The sequence below is a fragment of the Leptodactylus fuscus genome, chromosome 9, assembly GCF_031893055.1.
Source record: "Leptodactylus fuscus isolate aLepFus1 chromosome 9, aLepFus1.hap2, whole genome shotgun sequence".
Taxonomy (NCBI): Eukaryota; Metazoa; Chordata; class Amphibia; order Anura; family Leptodactylidae; genus Leptodactylus; species Leptodactylus fuscus.
Genome location: NC_134273.1, coordinates 35,394,487 through 35,413,068, shown reverse-complemented (window position 1 = coordinate 35,413,068; position 18,582 = coordinate 35,394,487). Strand labels below are relative to the sequence as shown.

Sequence of the window (18,582 nt, the reverse complement as noted above, 5' to 3'; positions counted from 1 at the left end):
TCGTCAAAGGGGGATCTTCTATGTTGACAAGGGGAATGGTTGTTAATTTTTTGATCCATGTCTAGGAGGAATAAAAGAGTAACAGCACAAAGCAGATTCCAAGAACAGATGTTGCTGAATTGTAAAATACAAGTGGAAAACAAGAATCTACTAACCCCGCTGTATCATGAGAGGTGACAGCTCCTCAAAGTTGTGCCGTGGTCATAGCCGGCAGTACTATACCCATTCTCACCTACACCCAACTTTACAATACTAATACGACATTCCCTTCTTGCTCTTTGTCTGCATGGATTAAGGGTCCTGCTGTCCCTAAACCAGATACTACACAACAGTAATATGAAGCAGCAGGAAAGCCTCCCAAAAAAAAAAAAAAAAAAAAAAAAGCGCATCACACACCACCGCATTTCAGGTGCTCAGCCGAATTGCTAGCGTGAATTAACACAGCGGATCTGCTCAGGTAAAAAAAAAAAACACACAGTGGATGACGGTACCAACAAAATGAATGCAATTCTACAAATGTCACCCACATGCTGCAGAGATTTCCTGTCCAGAAAACAGCCAGTCCAAAAGCTGTGAAAATCTGCTGCACGGTCCACATGTAACAAATATGGATTTTGCTGTAGGTCTGGATGTGAATTTGTTCCAGTAACAACCAGCAGAATTCAGATTACAGCTCTGGGCAATGATAGATGTTCTAATTGGTGACTAGATAGATATTGCATTGTATTTGCAAAGTTACTCAACTGTAAATGTTCAATAAAAGGAACACACTAAATAGTATTTAAGGTGAAAAAAAAAACTCATTACTTTCAGATACCAAACCCATTAGGACCTGCTCAGACATCGGAAAATAAAGAGGAATATGGAGGCGCACATTGAGGCAGACTCCACGGCAAGATAGAGCAGGACACTTATTTTTTTTCTGCGTCCTGCTGCAACCTCTGACAACCACTGAAAACAATTGGAGGCAGGATCAGGGCAATGCAAAGTTAAAGGGGTTTTGTAGGACTTCAATCATCAATATGTGATCGGCGGTAGTCTGACACCCAGGACCCCCACAGATCAATAGGATGAAGAGGTCACAGCCCTCCAGCCTCTTCACTGAATACCAAGCACAGCACTTTATAATGTCGCATATTATATGAGCTGTGCTTGGCATTGCGGCTCAACCCCATTGACTTAAATGGGGCTGAGCTGTAGCTATCCCATAGGAAAGATGATAGTGAAGTCATTGACTCGGGGAAGAAGATTCAGCCTCTTCAAGCAGCCATCCAGCGTGGGACCCCCACTGATCATATATCTATGACCTATATTTTTAATCAAACCCCTTTAATCCTACGTATATTTAATCCACGTGTATTAAAGAGTTGGCTCTTAGGTTACTGCGGCAATCCTCCACTCCATGGCAGCCTGACCTTTATCAATCTTTATCCCAAAAATAGGTCATCAATATTAAAGTCCCCTAAAATACCTTTAACCTTCTACTGAACAGTAACATCAAAGGTAAGAAGCCCTACATAGAGAATAAATCATCAGCCACTTACCCTTTCGTATCTTGCAGAAGACGGAAAACAGCGCAGCATTCTGGCTGGAGACCTCGCACCTTCAAAGCTTTCATGAGACAATCGTGTAAACTCATGCCGCTCCGTACATTAACCTGCAAACATCCAGCGTAAAAAGAGTGTTATTCTGTATACAGAGCTTACATTACTTCTATAACATCATTCAGAAGAACCAACATTTAGTACCAGAAAAATATATGGGCGCAGCTACGGTTCTCTTTACTTTTATCCAACACCCAGACCCTGCACAGATCAGCTGTTCCAGGGGCCTCCAGGTGCTAATGGACAGGTAGTGTATGCAGCACCCATCTTATACAAGCATTAGGAGCGGTGCAACAGCCCCATCCATTACAATTTATTTATACATAGGCATCATCTCCAATACTGTAAGCCTTCAGATAAAGTCACTACTCTCAAGAGAAACCAACATTCACATAGGGGTGGCCTAAACCTTGTGACAGGTACTGAAGATGACCAAGCAAATGCAGAAATCCCATTAAAATCATCAAAACGAGCCAAGTTTTACATTTTGAGTGAGAGCTTTTAATGCAGCAAACCCTTCTTTCCACGGCCTTGACTGTCCAAGTCACTGAATGAGGCTTTTCATTTCCCTCCATGAATTAGACAATAAATAATACTTCAATTTTATGAAGAGTTTGTCGGGGCGTTCAGTGAAAGAAAAAAAAAATCCATACATTATTGCGGCAGCCGCGTCCCCATAGAAGATCCCTGAAATGTTTGTTATTCTTAATGCTGTTAGATGGGAGTTATGTAGACGTGGATTTTTCTTATTTGGATCCAAGTTATGCTTTCACTAATATTTATCTTGGACGACGTATCTGGAAAGTCAGCGAGCTGCTTGCATAGAGCACACTGCAAGCCATTGACAGCAATTTCTCCGTCTTTCTGTCATCGCTCATTTTTGGGAAGGATCCAAAAAGGATTGGTGGGAGGACAGCATAACACATACATACATACCTCAGATGATAAAGATTTCATATAATACTGAGGACAAGCTAGTGAAGAATGTGCCGGGTCTATAGGGAATGCTCAGACCCACATGCAGGTCAGAAGTAAATGATCCGATCAATATCTACCATCCACAGCGTGAAGCCGAACACTAAACTATGACCAGGACTAGCATATACACATCATAGTAAAGGTGTCCGGCACATAAAATAACAAAAGTGCATGGGGAGCCCGAACAACCCGCCGCCAGCTGCAACTATTCTTGGATTACAGGTCAAACAATTAGCGTTAATCCACGTGCAGTTACAAGGCTCGGACGCAACGTAAAAGGGTCCTAAACTTCGTATACATAAAGCAAATTAATAATTCAAGCTAAAGAATGTAGAAATGGAAGATTTCATCCCACATGCCGGGGACACAGGGTCACAATTTTTACAAGGGAACCCTTGTTGGTGTTGCTAGTCTTAAAGGGGTTGTCCAGTTTCAGACCAATATTGAGAGACACTTGTTATTGTTTGTGTAAAGAAAAGTTGTAGAATTTTCCAATAGACTTTCTGAATTAAATCCTCACAGTTTTGTAGATTTTTTTTTTTTGAACTGCAATTTTTATTGAAAAATTTTACAAAGAGCAAAGTACAATAATAAAGAAAGGCATAAAACATTAACAAATAACAGAGCATATGGAGTCCAAGAATCCAGTGATGCATACAGAACATAAAATGTGAGTGTGGGGAAAAAGGGAGAGATAGGGGGGGGCAGAGACCATTTAAGACACAATAGGCGTCCCATGATGACCATACGGCTTGAAACACCAGTTTTCTAGATCTCTGCTTGTTGTCATTCTGTTTATTTTCAGTGAATAAAAATCAGTCCATGGTCATGTGATGGACAGTCCATGGTGTGTACAGTAATTTGACATCTGACTGGTAACGAACTGTGCACCTGTGTGTCCATCACATGACCATGGGCTGTATATCAATCACATGACCATGGGCTGATTTTTATCCACTGGAAATATTATCATTATAAAGGGGTATTCCTGCCTTAAAAAGTGATGTCTAGGATTAAGATTAGAGATGGCCTAACCTCTGGGAACCCAGCAATCTCTTGAGAAGGAAGGGGCAGCAATGCCACCGTTTCCAGATCTTCACTTCATAGCATAAAGGTGATCCCGGCCAACCACCTCTGCAGGAAAATGGAAACAGAGTCGCTGGAATGAGGCAATGATACAGTTCTATCCACAGCATAAGGTATAAGGGGCGCTCCTGTGCAGGCAAAAAACCTAGAAGGAGCGGTGACCCTACAGCCTACACCATTGTTGTAGATCACTTCTTTCCAGGACTGCTGAGGGTCTCAGAGGTCAATTATAAAGTGATGTCATACTCCAGGAATAAGCCACGACTTTTAAAGATGACCGTACCCCTTTTAAGATTTGCCTTACGCATTACATGTGAATGTCAAACACTACTGAACACAGTAATGTCCTAAAAACCAAAGACCTAGATCTGTAGACTAGGGATTTACAGAGAAGAAACTCCCGACACTTAATCTCAGCCAAGAAGCAGGTGCAATATCCCAGGAAGCATCATAAAGTAGTGAAAGAGAGTAATAAAACACGTCTTCTGCTGTCGTCAGATTACACACCGCCCTGATTGGGTAATAGATACAAGCAGTTTTGGGATACCAGCCGGAAATAATATATTTTAGCATGAGAGGTCCACAACGTAGACATGGAGACTGAATTACAGCAATGTAAACACTTTCCGTAGGCTGCAGTTCTCTGGTCTATAGCCACAAGTCTGATGGAAATTACCATAGCTCAAGGGGTAGAAGGGGGCCCGCCACAAGCTTATTACACTGCATGTGTATAAGAAGTAATCATGGTTTTTTGGACAAGTATACTGCTGGTGAATGAGCATTCCACTTGTGTCATTTATTCCACCACAGCTTGGTTGTATCTATTCATTGTGGACAGCAGCGTTATGTGTTCACCAGTCTGACCACCGACTCGGTACATGCTCTGCTATGTAGGCAGGTGTCAGCCACTCCTGTGTGCAGGGCTCACAAGCTACAAGATTACAGCACCTGATGCACTCACACAGCCTGTGTCTATGAAATACTGTGTGCAAAGTTTCATTGTACAGTATCCTGTAGGATGCAGCTTTAAATTGTTTTCCTCGGGCCTCCTGCTTGTAAGAGTTGACAGGGAGAAGCCTATCACAAGGAAATCAGCAGGATTACACTCAATACACAAGAGCCCATTACAGGTGGCACCTTGTCGTCAATGAACTCACAGCATTATAGTAATTTAATACTAACTACTGAACTACTGCAGGTCTACAGTTCAGTACTCAAAGCATCACTATAATGCTGTAAAATTGGGCCTTTCTGGGAAATGTGGATGCCATATGGACCCATGATTCTCAGACCAAACATGGTCACCTGAATGGTCCCTCTTGGTGTTTAGAAGCTCCATCAACTACTGCCTTTGGATTGTACTTCCTCTGCCCTGTCCTACGTAACAATACTCGGCCCTTTCAGTCTCTGCAAATTCAGAGGGATCATGGGTATATAGAAAGAGAAAATTAAGATGGCAGAAAGCCTATAAAAGGAACATCAAATAAAACAACCTGTGCATAATTCTTTAATAATGGCCTATGCTGCTCCATGTACACAAAATGGAATAAAACTATTGCCAGATGCTGGCAAATGTTCTTCTCTCATGGATCAAGGGATCGAGCATGTTGAAATTCAACATGACCGACCATTCTTTCCCGACATCTGCATTAAAAAAAAAAAAGTATCCAGACAACCCTATATACGGTATATGGGTGGCCTGCCCCAGGTAGGTACTCAACAGCATACACAATAGAACTGTAGCTAGCAGGCACTGTATTTACTATCAATATGCGTGTCAGTGCATGGGATCTTATTGTGGTTATCAGACACGAGTGACTGCACAGACTCTGATGTATACAGAAAATATCTTCCGCCTATTACTATAAGTGACAGTAGAAAACTGCACAGCTCCAAGATGTTGTATTGTGTAAAACTGCTCTAACAATACAAAATGCCTTAGAAACTTCAGATCTATTACTACTAAGAACCTGCTCCCATACGAACATACATGAAGGCTGTCATAAAACCTAGAAAGCAAAGACTGTTAGAACCCAAACCAATAATACTGTTTTGTGGCGGTCCTTAATAAAGGAAGAAACACATCTTTGTGGTCACAAACCGATGACGCAAAGCAGAAAATTATAATTTTAATTGGATTGTCCGGGCCTAACTTTTCTTTCTTTTATAGCATATGAGTAGGGGGCAGATATCTGGCCCGATCAGCTGTACAGAGCCGCTTTTGGGACCTGTCCGATACATAATGCAGGAAGGGAGCAGAAAGCTCCGTCTGCCGTTTCGTGGCCAAGCACCTTCGCTGCAGCTCAATTCCCAATGATTTCAATGAAAGCTGAGCTGCAGTGCCCGACCGTGATACAATGGATGGAGATTTCGGCTGCCAGCCCTCTAGTGTCTACTTGGATGGGCGACGGAGGGGGCTTCATACAGCTGATCAGAGCAGGGACCAGGTGTCCGTTTTCGATAAGGCGTTTATGGCTTCATTGGTTTGTGGCCACAAAGGTCGGTTTCTGCTCCTATTAAACCGAACACAGGATTGTTATTGGTTTGGGAGGTATTTTTATCTTTTTACATAAAATATTTGAGAAGGGAAGAAGAAAGAAGAAAAGAAAAACAAAATACACACACACACACACACACACACACACACACACACAAACGATTAGTACACGAGACGGGTGTGACCGCATCTACATTCCTGCAGCTACTTTATCATATAAACCAGAAAGTTAATGAAGGGAAAAATTCCTATCCTCAGCATCATACATCCCCACTATAAAACAATATATCATCATGTACTGATGTATGAACAGAATTCGAGCAGCAATGCAGTGCAACCTGTGTGTCTAGTGGATGAGCCAGCACCATCTCCATTATTTCACGCCCAATATAAGGATTATACATGCATACATGCACGCGTGCAAACGCCACAAAGCAAAGCGCCCCGGGGTAATTGGACATTACTGAGATGGAAGATATAAGGATGGTTAGTAATGTCATTTCATCTACCAATTTAATATTATTTGTCAGCAACAACCTTTCCGGAGAAACAGAAGTGCTGAAGATATTATCCATATAAGAGGTTTCACATCATCGGAAGCAGCACCCGATGCCAGAGTCGCTCTGCCTCCCCTCCTGTGTCCTCTGCTTGTTACCTGTACTATAGGGGCTGGCTGAACACAATATAATAATAGTAAAGCCAGCTCCATAGTACAGGTAACTAGCAGTGAACACGGGAGAGGAGGTGGAGGAGCTCGGGGGCCGGGGTGCTGGTTACAATCACATGACCCAGGGTCGGAATCACTCCGAATACCCTTCCTGAAGAAGAACCTTAGCCAATAATGTGGAGTCATGGTAGCCAAACCACTGACTCCAATTCCAATTCTTCGACACCCGAATTGGACACCGATATATATATATATATATATATATATATATATATATATATATATATATATATATATATCGCAGAGAGTCATTCTCAGACAGAAGCAGTAAGGAGCCTCTAAAATTATAAAATAATCCAGTGATTGAATTCCTATGAATGTAATTATTCAACAAACTCAACAATTGTATCATTAAATAATTATAGATTTTAAATATATAATTTGAAAAAAATCTGTTTCTTTTGAGGCCAGGTTTGTCCAGGATCTGAAGAGAATGGATACCAGACAGGTCCAACCATATACCAAGTATGCAGCTGGAAGCAGCTGGTCTGCTATTCAAGTGAATGAAAGAGCTGATGGAACCCCGACCAATTTGGCATTGTTGACCCATACTGTGGATAGGTCATCAGTATCCATTACACTCAGGTCTTGAACAGTTCCTTTAACTATATAGAAGTGAATAGGGCCTAAGAAATAGAAGGAAAGCCTTTTGTAATGATGCTGAGAAGTTACAAACTAGGTTTAATATGTAGTAAATCACATTAAAAAAGAAGAAGAAGATCAACACTGAAACTACTAGAAAATGGAGAAGAAAAGCGCAGACTTTACCCACCCAGTGAATGAAGAAAGGTTATGTGGTAATATTTACTGGCCCTTGTATATATCTGATAAGTCAGTAGGAGGTGTCTACCACATAGGATAATGGAGATCTGCTATTGTCACTAGATTATTGTATATACAGCTGCCAAGTAACAAACCGGGAATATTCCAGCAGACGTATTCTGGGTTCAGACCTCATCATTTCATGTAAGAAGTTACAAAGGAAACTCTGCTTGTCAAACTGGAGCTTCCCTTTAAGAGGGAGGACCATGTAAATGTACAAATACGCAGCACTATGGTGAAGTGACCTTGTGGCTATAACACCATGCCACCTGTTATTCTGCCTACAAGTCAGGACAAGTATGACAAGCAAATAAGAGTCTGGAAATGTGCAGGTTGTGTTCTTACATGTCTTGAGGCCTCATTCACACATGCCATTAGTGTGCTGCACCATGAAAACAGTTAGGACTCTCTTTGCACGCCTCGGGTATTAAAGGGATTCTCTGCAGAAATGTATGTGGCACACAACCCAACACCTAATGTGTATCCATAGCCACTACTGGAACAAGTCATCATCCTTAGTTATATTACACAATTATTGAGATTTTTAGAATTAGATTTATAGTTTGTTACATATTTACTTTGATAGGAATTTAATCACAACCAGGGTTGTTTCTGTGCACTGCCCATGCCTCAGAACATTTCTCCTTGTTTGTGGTGTCTTGTGTACAGCCACAGGATTCCTATTTGTTAGATATTACTCTTCGATCGCACTACCCTCTGTATACTCACAGCAGCAGGAAAAACTCCATAAGGTTGACAATCACTGAACTAATGGTCCGGCCACACTCACAGTCACTCCGATCATTCCATTTTCCCATTCTGATGTGGAATCACACTACAACTAATCCACAGAAAACTAGCCATCGTCAGAAAGTATTTTTCGTACTGATGACCTAAGTACAACCCCTTTAAGAAGGCCACGCTCCCAGAACAGCCCTTAAATTTTGGGTGGGTTTCTAAAAGAGGTTTTGCTATAGGTGCAAAAACAAAGATTGACTTGGTACTTACAACAGTCCTCTGCTTATTAGGTAGGAAGACTCGGATAGTACTGCTTGCCTTCGAGGGGTCACCAAGCTTTCCATCATCAGATGCTCTCCGCTGGTACTGAAACTGCTGCATAATGGTGGGAGACATACAGCTAGATCCATCAAAGACAGAGTCCTTAAAACCAAATCCATTGCTGATCTTCATCCATGCTCCCTGAATATGCTCCATTGGAGGTTAATGGTGCGTGAAGAAATCTACACAAAAACAAAATAAAATCAATCAGAAAATCAAGTGATGCAAAAAGCCGACACGTGACAAGGTCTGACAACTGTTCTGGAATTATTTCCTCCCATAGAATTCCTGCAGAAACTCTCAATCCAGTTACCATTCCATCACTACGGACTTTGTATAGCTCCAGCGTAGGTTGTCACCCAACTTTCTCCTCATCCCGAAGAGAAAACTAGCAATCATATTACTGGATTTAAAGGGGTCTCTCTTAGGATAGATCATCCATTGAAGACAAGACAGGTGTAACTTGAAGCTCCTGAGCCCCAATGCAAAAATCACTGTAATGGTGCCCAAACCTGCCATGTTCCATATAGAATAGTGATACATTTTATGTGGTAGAGGGACCTTTGGGGCCACTCCAGGGACCAGGCCTGACAGCAACTGCTACCTATGCACCAGCTGCAGCTACACCTCTGAGGTCCAACACCCAGGACCCCCACTAACCAGCTGTTCACAGGCCATGTAACATGCTCATCGGCCACATGGCCTAATCGCAGAACAATCCCATCCAAGTAAATGGGACGAGCTGCAATACAAAGTACAGCCACCGTACACATGTACGGCGCTGTGTTTGGTAAGTAAAGATGTCGCAGCCTCTACAAACAGCTGATCGGCCGGGGGCCAGGTGTTATAAAACCTCTTTAGTGGTGTACTACTAAATACTCAGGCAGATTTGCCACCCTTAAGTATGAGACACCTTCATAAATCAAGATTAAAATAGTCACCCCCACACACACCTTTTCTGGTCAAATTTAAAGCTACCACAGCCCATGAGCCTTAAAGGGGTCACCTGGCAAAGGTAACATTTTTAAACAAACTTAAAAAATAAAAATTAAAAAAAGGCTAAAAAAAATAAAAGCAGTCGCACTCACTTCACCGATCCCTTTTACTCCCTTGCCCATCTCAACACACAGGAAATGATGTCTCAGCCAATCACCAGTCACAGCACTGACCCCGCCTCAACCAGGGATTGGCTAGGTAACACTTCCTGTATGTGGGGGCCCAGGAAACCTTGAAGGATGGCTGAGATAAGTATTGTTTCTCTTATTCTTTTAACCCATTACAAACCTGCTAAATGTTTTTCTCCTACAAACAATCCCTTTAAGTTAACTCCACCAGTTGCAGAGACAGAAACCTTGCACACAGGTTATCACCCCCCCCCCCCCCCATTAGAATTCTGGATACAGCCATCCTGATTTGGTGTGGCTCTATACAATGTATGCTCTTGGATTAGGGGTCTCCATAAAGAAATAAAGGATTGATGTCCTTTCGATTGAAACTTCATGGACCTAAGTAAGGAATCAGGTATCCGCTCACAAAGGATCCCAGCTTGCACAGAGGATTTCAGAATAAAGGTGATGTCATTTTGCACACGTCGCTATGTACAGTATTCGGAGCCAAGTCAGCCTGTCTACAAGTTCCTTAAAAAAAAAAATCCGTCTGAAGGAGCTCAGTCAATTCGGTGGTACGTTCACATTCTTCACTTCTTCCTTCCTGATTTACAATCTATATTATACACTACAGTCTCCACGCAATGCACTGGGAAAGAAGGGGATCCCATATCTAAGTCTGCAGTCCATTGGATATTACTGTTAATGGTGAAACACAGTTTCTCCTATCTGTGATGGTGGCCAATAAGCAAACCCTAAAGTATATTAGTCTATAATTCCTATACACGACCATTCATTCTCATCCACAGCACCTTGGCATAATGTGGGCAATTATGGGGCAGCTAGGAACATGCATGTACATTCTTCTCTACAGAGAACCATTCATCTCTGTGTATTCATGCTAATCCATAAACCACAAAGATTCTTGGAGACAAGCGCAGCTTTATCTCAACTTCTACCAACCTAAAAGTGTTATTACAGTAGCAGAGTACTGAGCGGGTAAAGGCGCAGCGTAAATGCCAAAACGGTCTTATTTGATCAAACAAAGGCAAAAATTACAAGAATATTAGGCCATATTGTTAGTTATAGCAAACCTACGGGGTATGGCATAAATGTTAGATCAGCGAAGGTCTGGCAGCTGTGACCCTAAGGCTGCTTTCCTACTGCGGATTCATCTATTAAAGGGTTTTTCCATGACTTCTATGTTGAAGATATATCCTTAGGGTTTGACACGCCAGTACAGGCTGCAGCCTCTCCAATAAATGACAAGACCAGCTTTTATCATATGGACTGTGCTTGGTGTTCACTTGAACTGGATTGGGCTGCTCCTATGCCTTGAGACCCCTGATCATGACATCATCAGGGAAGAGGTCACAGCACTGCATAGCAGTGGTTGACATGTGTCAAGATTTCACCCTGCATTTTATGTGTAAAGCAGAAAGATGGGGTCCACAAGCTGGGATCCCCACCAATCATTACAATATCACGGCACCATTGAAAGGTCTGGCAGTGGAATCCAAAGGAACGCAAGGAGCATATGCATTCAACTAACCGTCATGTGTGTCAGAAGACGTCTAGAAGAAAACTTCAATTAAAGCGACATAAGACAGGCCTGGTGACATCATCAGTCCCAGCCGGCAGACCAACGCCCACCTTCTCTACGATGATAGAAAGTTGAAAATCGCATTTGGCTGGATAAAAGCCTCTCCCATGGATCTGTTCAGGCCACAACGTTCCCCTCACTCCTCAGAAAGAGTCTGAAGGAACACAGAGCTGCTCATACAGCTTCCCTCATAGCTCCCCCTGCCTTGTGACATTTGAAAGGTTAGTCAGCCAAAATCAGAACTAGTTGCAGCGTATAATCCCATGAATTCTATATGACCCATGAACCCCAAATACGACCAGATACCCTTCATGTGCTTGCCACATCACAAAAGGCGAAGCCATAGAATGCATCAATATTTATTTTGGCAGGAATACCGCCCGCTCACCGTGGGTCTCCAGGGACAGGTCAAAAGGACAGTATTATAAATAGGCCCAGCCAGTGGTCTGTCATGTCCAAAATAAACAGGTTTGAGAGAAAAGTCAGACATAAGCAGGTTTTCTGCTGCTCGCTGAAGAAGCCCGAGATACCCAAACAGAGAAATATGTGCAAGAACCGGGAGGTTATGTCCAGTCCGCGTGTTTGCATTCAGGCTGGATCTTCACGTTTCACAACCAGGTCAAATATTGCTTTTCTCAGCAACAGATAAAAGACAAAGATATTGTGTCTGTAATGACTTCATCCTTTATGTGAAGCTCACGACTATACTAATCCTATTATAATCCGCCTGCTATTTAGGGCCGATCTTGTCTCAGCTAATAGGAGATTAGATTAGCAATTAATTGGAATAAAAATGAATTTCATTAACAACAAAGCAACTGGAATACTGTAATGTTAATCTAATCCATGTGGCTTCCAGGACTATGATCTCCGATACAAATGCAAGGGAGTTATTGGTAGAATTTGCATCAGGAATACATTTTGGAATATATTTTATTAGCAAATTCTGGCTCCTGCATTTATTTAGGCTTTCCCTTTCTTCTCACTATGTATGGGCATATGTGCAATGCAAGAAAAATAAGCACTTCAAGCAGTTATATCACAGGCATTATAAGACACAGAAACATGCATGGTGTCATTCATAAGACACTGCAGTTCTATCTGCGTTATAGGACACCAGGAGAAATTTCTAGGTTTCATAATGCCAAAGATCTTACTGCAAACCCCCCACTCTTATTGTCTCTTCATTTCACACAAGCTCGTACACAGTAAGAAGCAGGGGACGGTTCTCAATAGAAAAGGGAAAGAATAAAAAGATGTAGAGTTACACAGAAAGGAGCCAAAATGTGTTAATAAATGTATACAGCAAGATTAGTGACACAAATACTGCCAGAATTAGTTAGGTTTTTGATTTTTTTACGTAGTTACACTTTAAGGCTAGGGCTCGACGTAAACGCCGTGATTTGCCCACAGTGGAGACGCTGCGGGAAAATTTGCGGCGTTTTACAGTGCAGGCAAAGTGGATGGGATTCATGCCAATCCTATTCCCACTTTGCGGAAGAAATCGTAACGCGGACACGCTGCAATATGCAAAGCCATTGCAGCTTTGCAAATCGCAGCATGTCAATTATATCTACGGAAACACCGGCGGCTTTCCCGTAGATATAATGTTAAGAGAAAGTCCGCAGAGGAAAACTCTGTACTTTCTCTTAAAAGCACTGTGGAAAGAAACGCGATGCGTTCACACAGCGGTTCTTTCCGCAGCGCTTTAGCGCTGCGATTACGGCCCATGGGGCCTTAGCCTAAAAGGGGTTTCTCAGACAGCTTCTCTTAGAGTGATCAGCTGACTACCCAAATGGATATCTTCTGAGAGTTTTAGGGGGCTCAGGCACAAGGTCATAATACATATCATACAGTTATTTACGGCCCTCAATGATTTTCTATGAAAGATTTTTCTGGGCATCTTTTTCAATGACTTTTGCTGTCTTCTGTGATAAGAAATCACATCCTGTCAGGCTCACGCTGGGTTCACACCAGCGTTCGGTTTTCCGTTCTCAGGTTTCCGTCTTCTGCCGGCAGAAGACGGAAACCTATCATGCCGAGTTCGGCCATGAGCAGCGGTGAGCGTTTTATGCCCTCCGTGGCGAAACTGTTTTTTTTAAACCGGACACAGAGTACTGCATGTCCGACTGTGTCTGGTTTAAAAAAAAAAAAAAACTGTTTCGCCGTCGAGAGCATAAAACGCTCACCAGCGCTCACGGTCGGACATCTTTCTCACCCATTCAAATGAATGAGTATGAAAGATGCCGGCAGGTTTCCTTCTCCTGCCTCTGTTTTGTGCAGGAAACGGAAACCTGCAGAAAAGACTCCCAGGCGCAGATGTGAATGGGCCCTAACACTGCTCCATCTGTACGGCCTCTAAGGAAGGTTCTATGGCAGTGTGGCTCAGAACTAAAAAAGCTTTGTGCCCAAGATTACTACTATATCACCCCCACCCCAATTGGTCACATACATAAGTGTGGATGGTAGATTGTCCTAGGTGACATCACATGAACAATTCTGGCATTATTACACTCTGCAGTCATGGTTTGCAAAAAATTTGGGGAGTTAATTTTTTTTTTTTTTTTTCAAAATCTTCAAAAAGTGAGAAGAAAGCAGCAATGCGTGCCTTGCCCTAACCAACACCACTATGGACAGCTGTGCAGCGGTTTTAACCGTTTAATATCCAGTCGGAATACTTCTCAGAAGAAGCTACAGAACAATGCACAGGCAGCGAGCCTACGCTGACCGCAGGTAAACTGCTATGTATTGACTTCAGCCCGTCCTTAGGGATCATGTAGAGATAAAGTGTTTATATAGCGCTGCCTGTACAAACTCACATGCAGCTCCTACACCAATGCCAACAAACTTGTTTATAGACGCAGTTCCTTTATGGCGCTCACAGGAACATGTGACATCACAGTGACTAATGTCTCCTGGGGAATAAATCACTAGTGACAAGTGCACAAAACCAGGCTATGCTTAAAGGGGTGGTCTAACCAAGACAAGTCATATCAGGGCTTATGGCTGATCGGGAGCCAGTAAATAAGAGGAGGTTATGTTCTGGGAGACTCTGATGGGCCATGTATTACATAGTCGCACATTAGTTTGTATGGAGGCAAGGTCTAACACATTTTACTAGCAATAAAAATAGTAATGTAATATTTCTACAGTATAGCTATTTATCTCTTCCTCCATAGTCTTGGAAGAGGAAGACAAATAAAATAAGGCATCAAAATAGGAAAAAATCCTTAGGATAGGTTTCCAATATCAGACTGATGGGAGTAGAACACCCGACACCCCACTGAGAAGACCAAAGTTTTCAGGTGAGCGTTTACACTTCCCACCAAGCACAGTGTCATGCATCGTATAGTGGCTGTGCTTGGTATTGCAGCTCAGTTATGGGACCGACTTGCAATACAAACCATGTGACCAAGGAGCCACACTTCAAGCAGCTGATCTGCAGGAGTTCCAAGTATCAGACCCCCACCCATTGGCACGCTAACCATAGGGCAAATGGTGCATCCGCTCCTCTGCCAGTCCTGCAATTTAGGTGCTGACCCACTGTCCCTAAGACAGAGTTAAATACAATAATGGAATACGAAGCCATTGTCTCCCTGCTCCATTATTCAGCCTTCAGCTGATGATCTCTGAAGCAGAGAGGTACAATAAGATTCACCACCCAAAAATAACCAATACTGGATATATAACCAGACTTCAGGTCTCAAAGTTGCTCTGTTGATTTATAGTCAGGTCTGAAAAGAAGAAGGAATTGGTCAGTTTCTATAAGAGCTACATCAGTGAAAGTGATGGCAAGCGAGGCTGAAACATTGACTTGTTAGAGCATGCACTGGTGCCCTGAGGGGTCCTGTCCACGTGTGCACCAGCTGGGCGAGCAGGACTGACACCGCAGTCTTTTAAGGCCGTGTCCAGCTGTCATGGCCATTAGTCATTTGCTGTCATGTAACAAAGAGGTTACAATATACTAAAGTCCATCAGGTTTACTAACACTGACTGCAAAACCTGAACTGAAGACAGGAAAGATTTACCTTTAGCCCAGTCAATAATAGACCAAGGGGGCTTATGAGGCCCCACGCATCCAAATTCTGGTGTCAAAATGTATTTATTTTTTACATTTTGACACCGCTCACTCCACTTTTGAAAACTGGACGGAAAAGCAAGACATGGTTGGCTCAGTGAGGTGATATACACTGCAAAATTAGAAAAAAATTGTCACAACCTGACTTTAGTAGGAGGTTGGAATAGATAGTGGATATCTCATGACAGAAGCAATAGGACTTATTCACACAGTCGAGTCTGGGCCGTGAGTGTGTTGGATTTCTCAGCTTGAACAGTATGTTGGAAGAACCCTCACCTGTCCTGGGTGTTCCGGATGTCCCGGAGCTTGTTCTAGTACAAATCCCTGTCGCATGTGACCATCAGCAGCCTAAGGAAGAGAGCCGGGACGTCTCAGGTGACGTACGCAGGTCATGTCCTGCTCCTTTAGGCTGCTAATGATCAGCGATCGCGTGCAGGAGGGACTGCCACCGGAAAAAACACATGCTGGGACAGTGGCCTGTGACAACAGTGCACCAGGGACACAAGAAGATGGGGGTTTTTTTCCCCACCTTTCCCGGTCTTCAGAGAAAAAACTATTTTAGGCTAAGCCCCCACGAGGCGTTCCATGGCAAAAAAGCACAGTGGGAAAAAAACGTGACAGTAACGAATCAAGATTCTTCCCACAGAGCTTTAGACTGAAAGTTCACAGAGGTTTCCTCTGTAGACTTTCTGTTCCAATTATACCTATGGAAACGCCGGCAGTTTCCCTATAAGTATAATTGACATGCTGCGATTTCCAAAACCGCACCATTTCTGGAAAACATCGTATCCGCACCGTGGTTTTTACTGCACAGCAGGCATGCGATTTGCTAAAATACCATCCGTTTTGCCCTGACTGTAAAATGTCAAAACTTTTCCCACTGCGGGCAAATTGCATCCCATGGGGCCCCGGCCTTGAGGCCAGAAGAAGCAGGGATTTACATCAGTAAAATACAAGTTATACCAAAGCTATAAATAAAACGGCTCAGCTTCTCCTGCTCTATAAAATGCATAGGCATATCAGACTGCATGTATAATATAATAAGGGTAACCGTGACATAATAGCAGTACCCAACAGGCGACCATGTACTGTTGTGTATACTTTCTTGCGGTACATTTTAAAACTGCAATGAATTGCCCCACGTGAACCTGACCATACAGGTATAAATCCCAGGGAACAAGTTGGCTGTAATCTACCCTAATAAACCCTTGATGAGATAGCTTATGAAGAACATATGCTATATAGCGCCATGACTATGGATCGGCAAACTATAGGTCCCCAATGAACTCATGAAAATATATCAGATCATAGATATGCAGACAGTCACATTTCAAGAACTAACATTAGCTCTGCTCCTGGAATAGTATATGAAACTTGTATTCGAGGAGGAGGGGGCTGGGGGGTTGTGGTCATATCTAGCATTACCCAACACAAGTTGTAGTATTTGGAGTCTATTTTAGGCCACTGCGCTCATTGCTTCAGGAGAGAGGCACCAAGATTTTAATACAGAGGTGAACACTTTACATGGGGTGAAATGTGGATGTTCTCCGCATGCAGAAGCTAGAAAAACCCAGCTAGCACACTGACCTAGTAAAACGTTAGTGTTAGTTTCTACTGTGTTTCTGCAATGTGTGACCACAGCCTAAGAGCTGTCACCATTTTATTAAAACCAGATCAGGAAATCTCATTTTTTCTAATCCGTTATTTTCTGATTGATTTTTTATTCTATTTTCAGTTAACAACAGTAAGGCTCCATGCACATGACTGTAGTAGTTTTTCTGTCTGCAAATAGTGATCAGCAATCTGAAATATTGTATGACGTCCGCAATGGCGGATCCACAAAATCACTTGTATAGATTCGCTACACTTGTCTGTGCCACAAATGCAGACACAAATAGGACATGCATTATAATTTCGGCCTGGACAAAAATTGTAGACGTGTATGGGCTTATAGAGACATATGGGTCACACTTTTATCCACAATTGCGGTTAAAATTACAATCTTGTTCATAGGATATCAGTGATGCTTAACACTAGTTCCGCGGTCTGATATTCGGGTACACAGGAGGACTCGAACAACAAAGAGTCAAACAGCTAAAAAAAAAAAAAAAAAAAAAAAAAAAAAAAAAAAAAAAGCGTGTCTTACATGTCCGACTGTGTCCGGTTAAAAAAAAAAAAAAACATTTCGCCACGGACAGACAAAACGCACACGGGCCGTCACTTTGCAAACCCATTCAAGTGAATGGTTTTCAAAACTGACTGCCGGGTTTCCGTCCCCTGTCCAGTTTCTCTAGGCAGAAGATGGAAACCTGCAGGATTGCCTAAAGCGGACACGGGCGCAGGTGTGAACCCGCCCTTATCTGCAGAGGTGTTATCTTCCATTGTAATACTGTCTGTAATGTAAGTAAAGTCAGTGCTAAAGAAACCCCAAGAGAACTGACAAGGGTCAGTTTAACAACATAAATAAATAGTGACAGGGAAAACAAGAAAATGAAATATTAAAAAGAAAAAAAAAATGTAATAACTTAGTTAAAAAAAAAAAAAATATTACTGACTTTATGGTAACATTCCCTTTCATTTCAGTATTATTCAATATTATTTAGGATTACACGATCAAGACACATACACCTACAGCTTCAATGCCAATATCAGGATCAATCCTCGAGGTCACTCCTGAAAACTCCACAGCCCCTGTGTACGGAGTATGACCTTTGACACATACGCTGGTGCTTTACATAAAAGAGAAAGGTCATGAACACAAGCGAAAGGCAGAAACGGATTTATACGAACTAGTATATCAGTAGCCACAGCGGCCTACTGTATCTCACACTCTGCGCTATTTTCTTAAAATGTATTTTAAAACTTGACACTTAGTTGGTCATTTCATGCAATTACTATAACTTTTTATATAATATTTTAGATGATGGGAAGCAGGAAAAAAAAACACAACATGTCAGTAAAAAAAAGTTATTTGTCAGCATTGAAAAAAAAAAAAAATTTGAGATTCTAAGAAAAAAGAAAT

The 18,582-nt window shown here is 42.3% G+C and overlaps 1 protein-coding gene across 7 annotated transcripts in view; it reads right to left on the bottom strand.

Moving 5' to 3' along the window:
* Positions 1-18,582, bottom strand: part of RAF1 (Raf-1 proto-oncogene, serine/threonine kinase) — a 60,604-nt gene that overhangs the window by 27,297 nt on the left and 14,725 nt on the right. For 4 of the 7 annotated variants that reach the window (XM_075287193.1, XM_075287199.1, XM_075287197.1 and 1 more), the window contains exons 2-3: positions 8,723-8,955; positions 1,545-1,657 (exon numbers count right to left, since the gene is read on the bottom strand). In XM_075287193.1, the coding sequence (XP_075143294.1) occupies positions 1,545-1,657; positions 8,723-8,929 (320 nt within the window). In that variant the 5' untranslated portion in view covers positions 8,930-8,955. Of the gene's footprint in view, positions 1-1,544; positions 1,658-8,722; positions 8,956-10,278; positions 10,298-11,431; positions 11,497-11,532; positions 11,552-18,582 lie in introns of those variants that run through there. The other 3 variants (XM_075287195.1, XM_075287194.1, XM_075287196.1) reach the window with 3 other exon arrangements.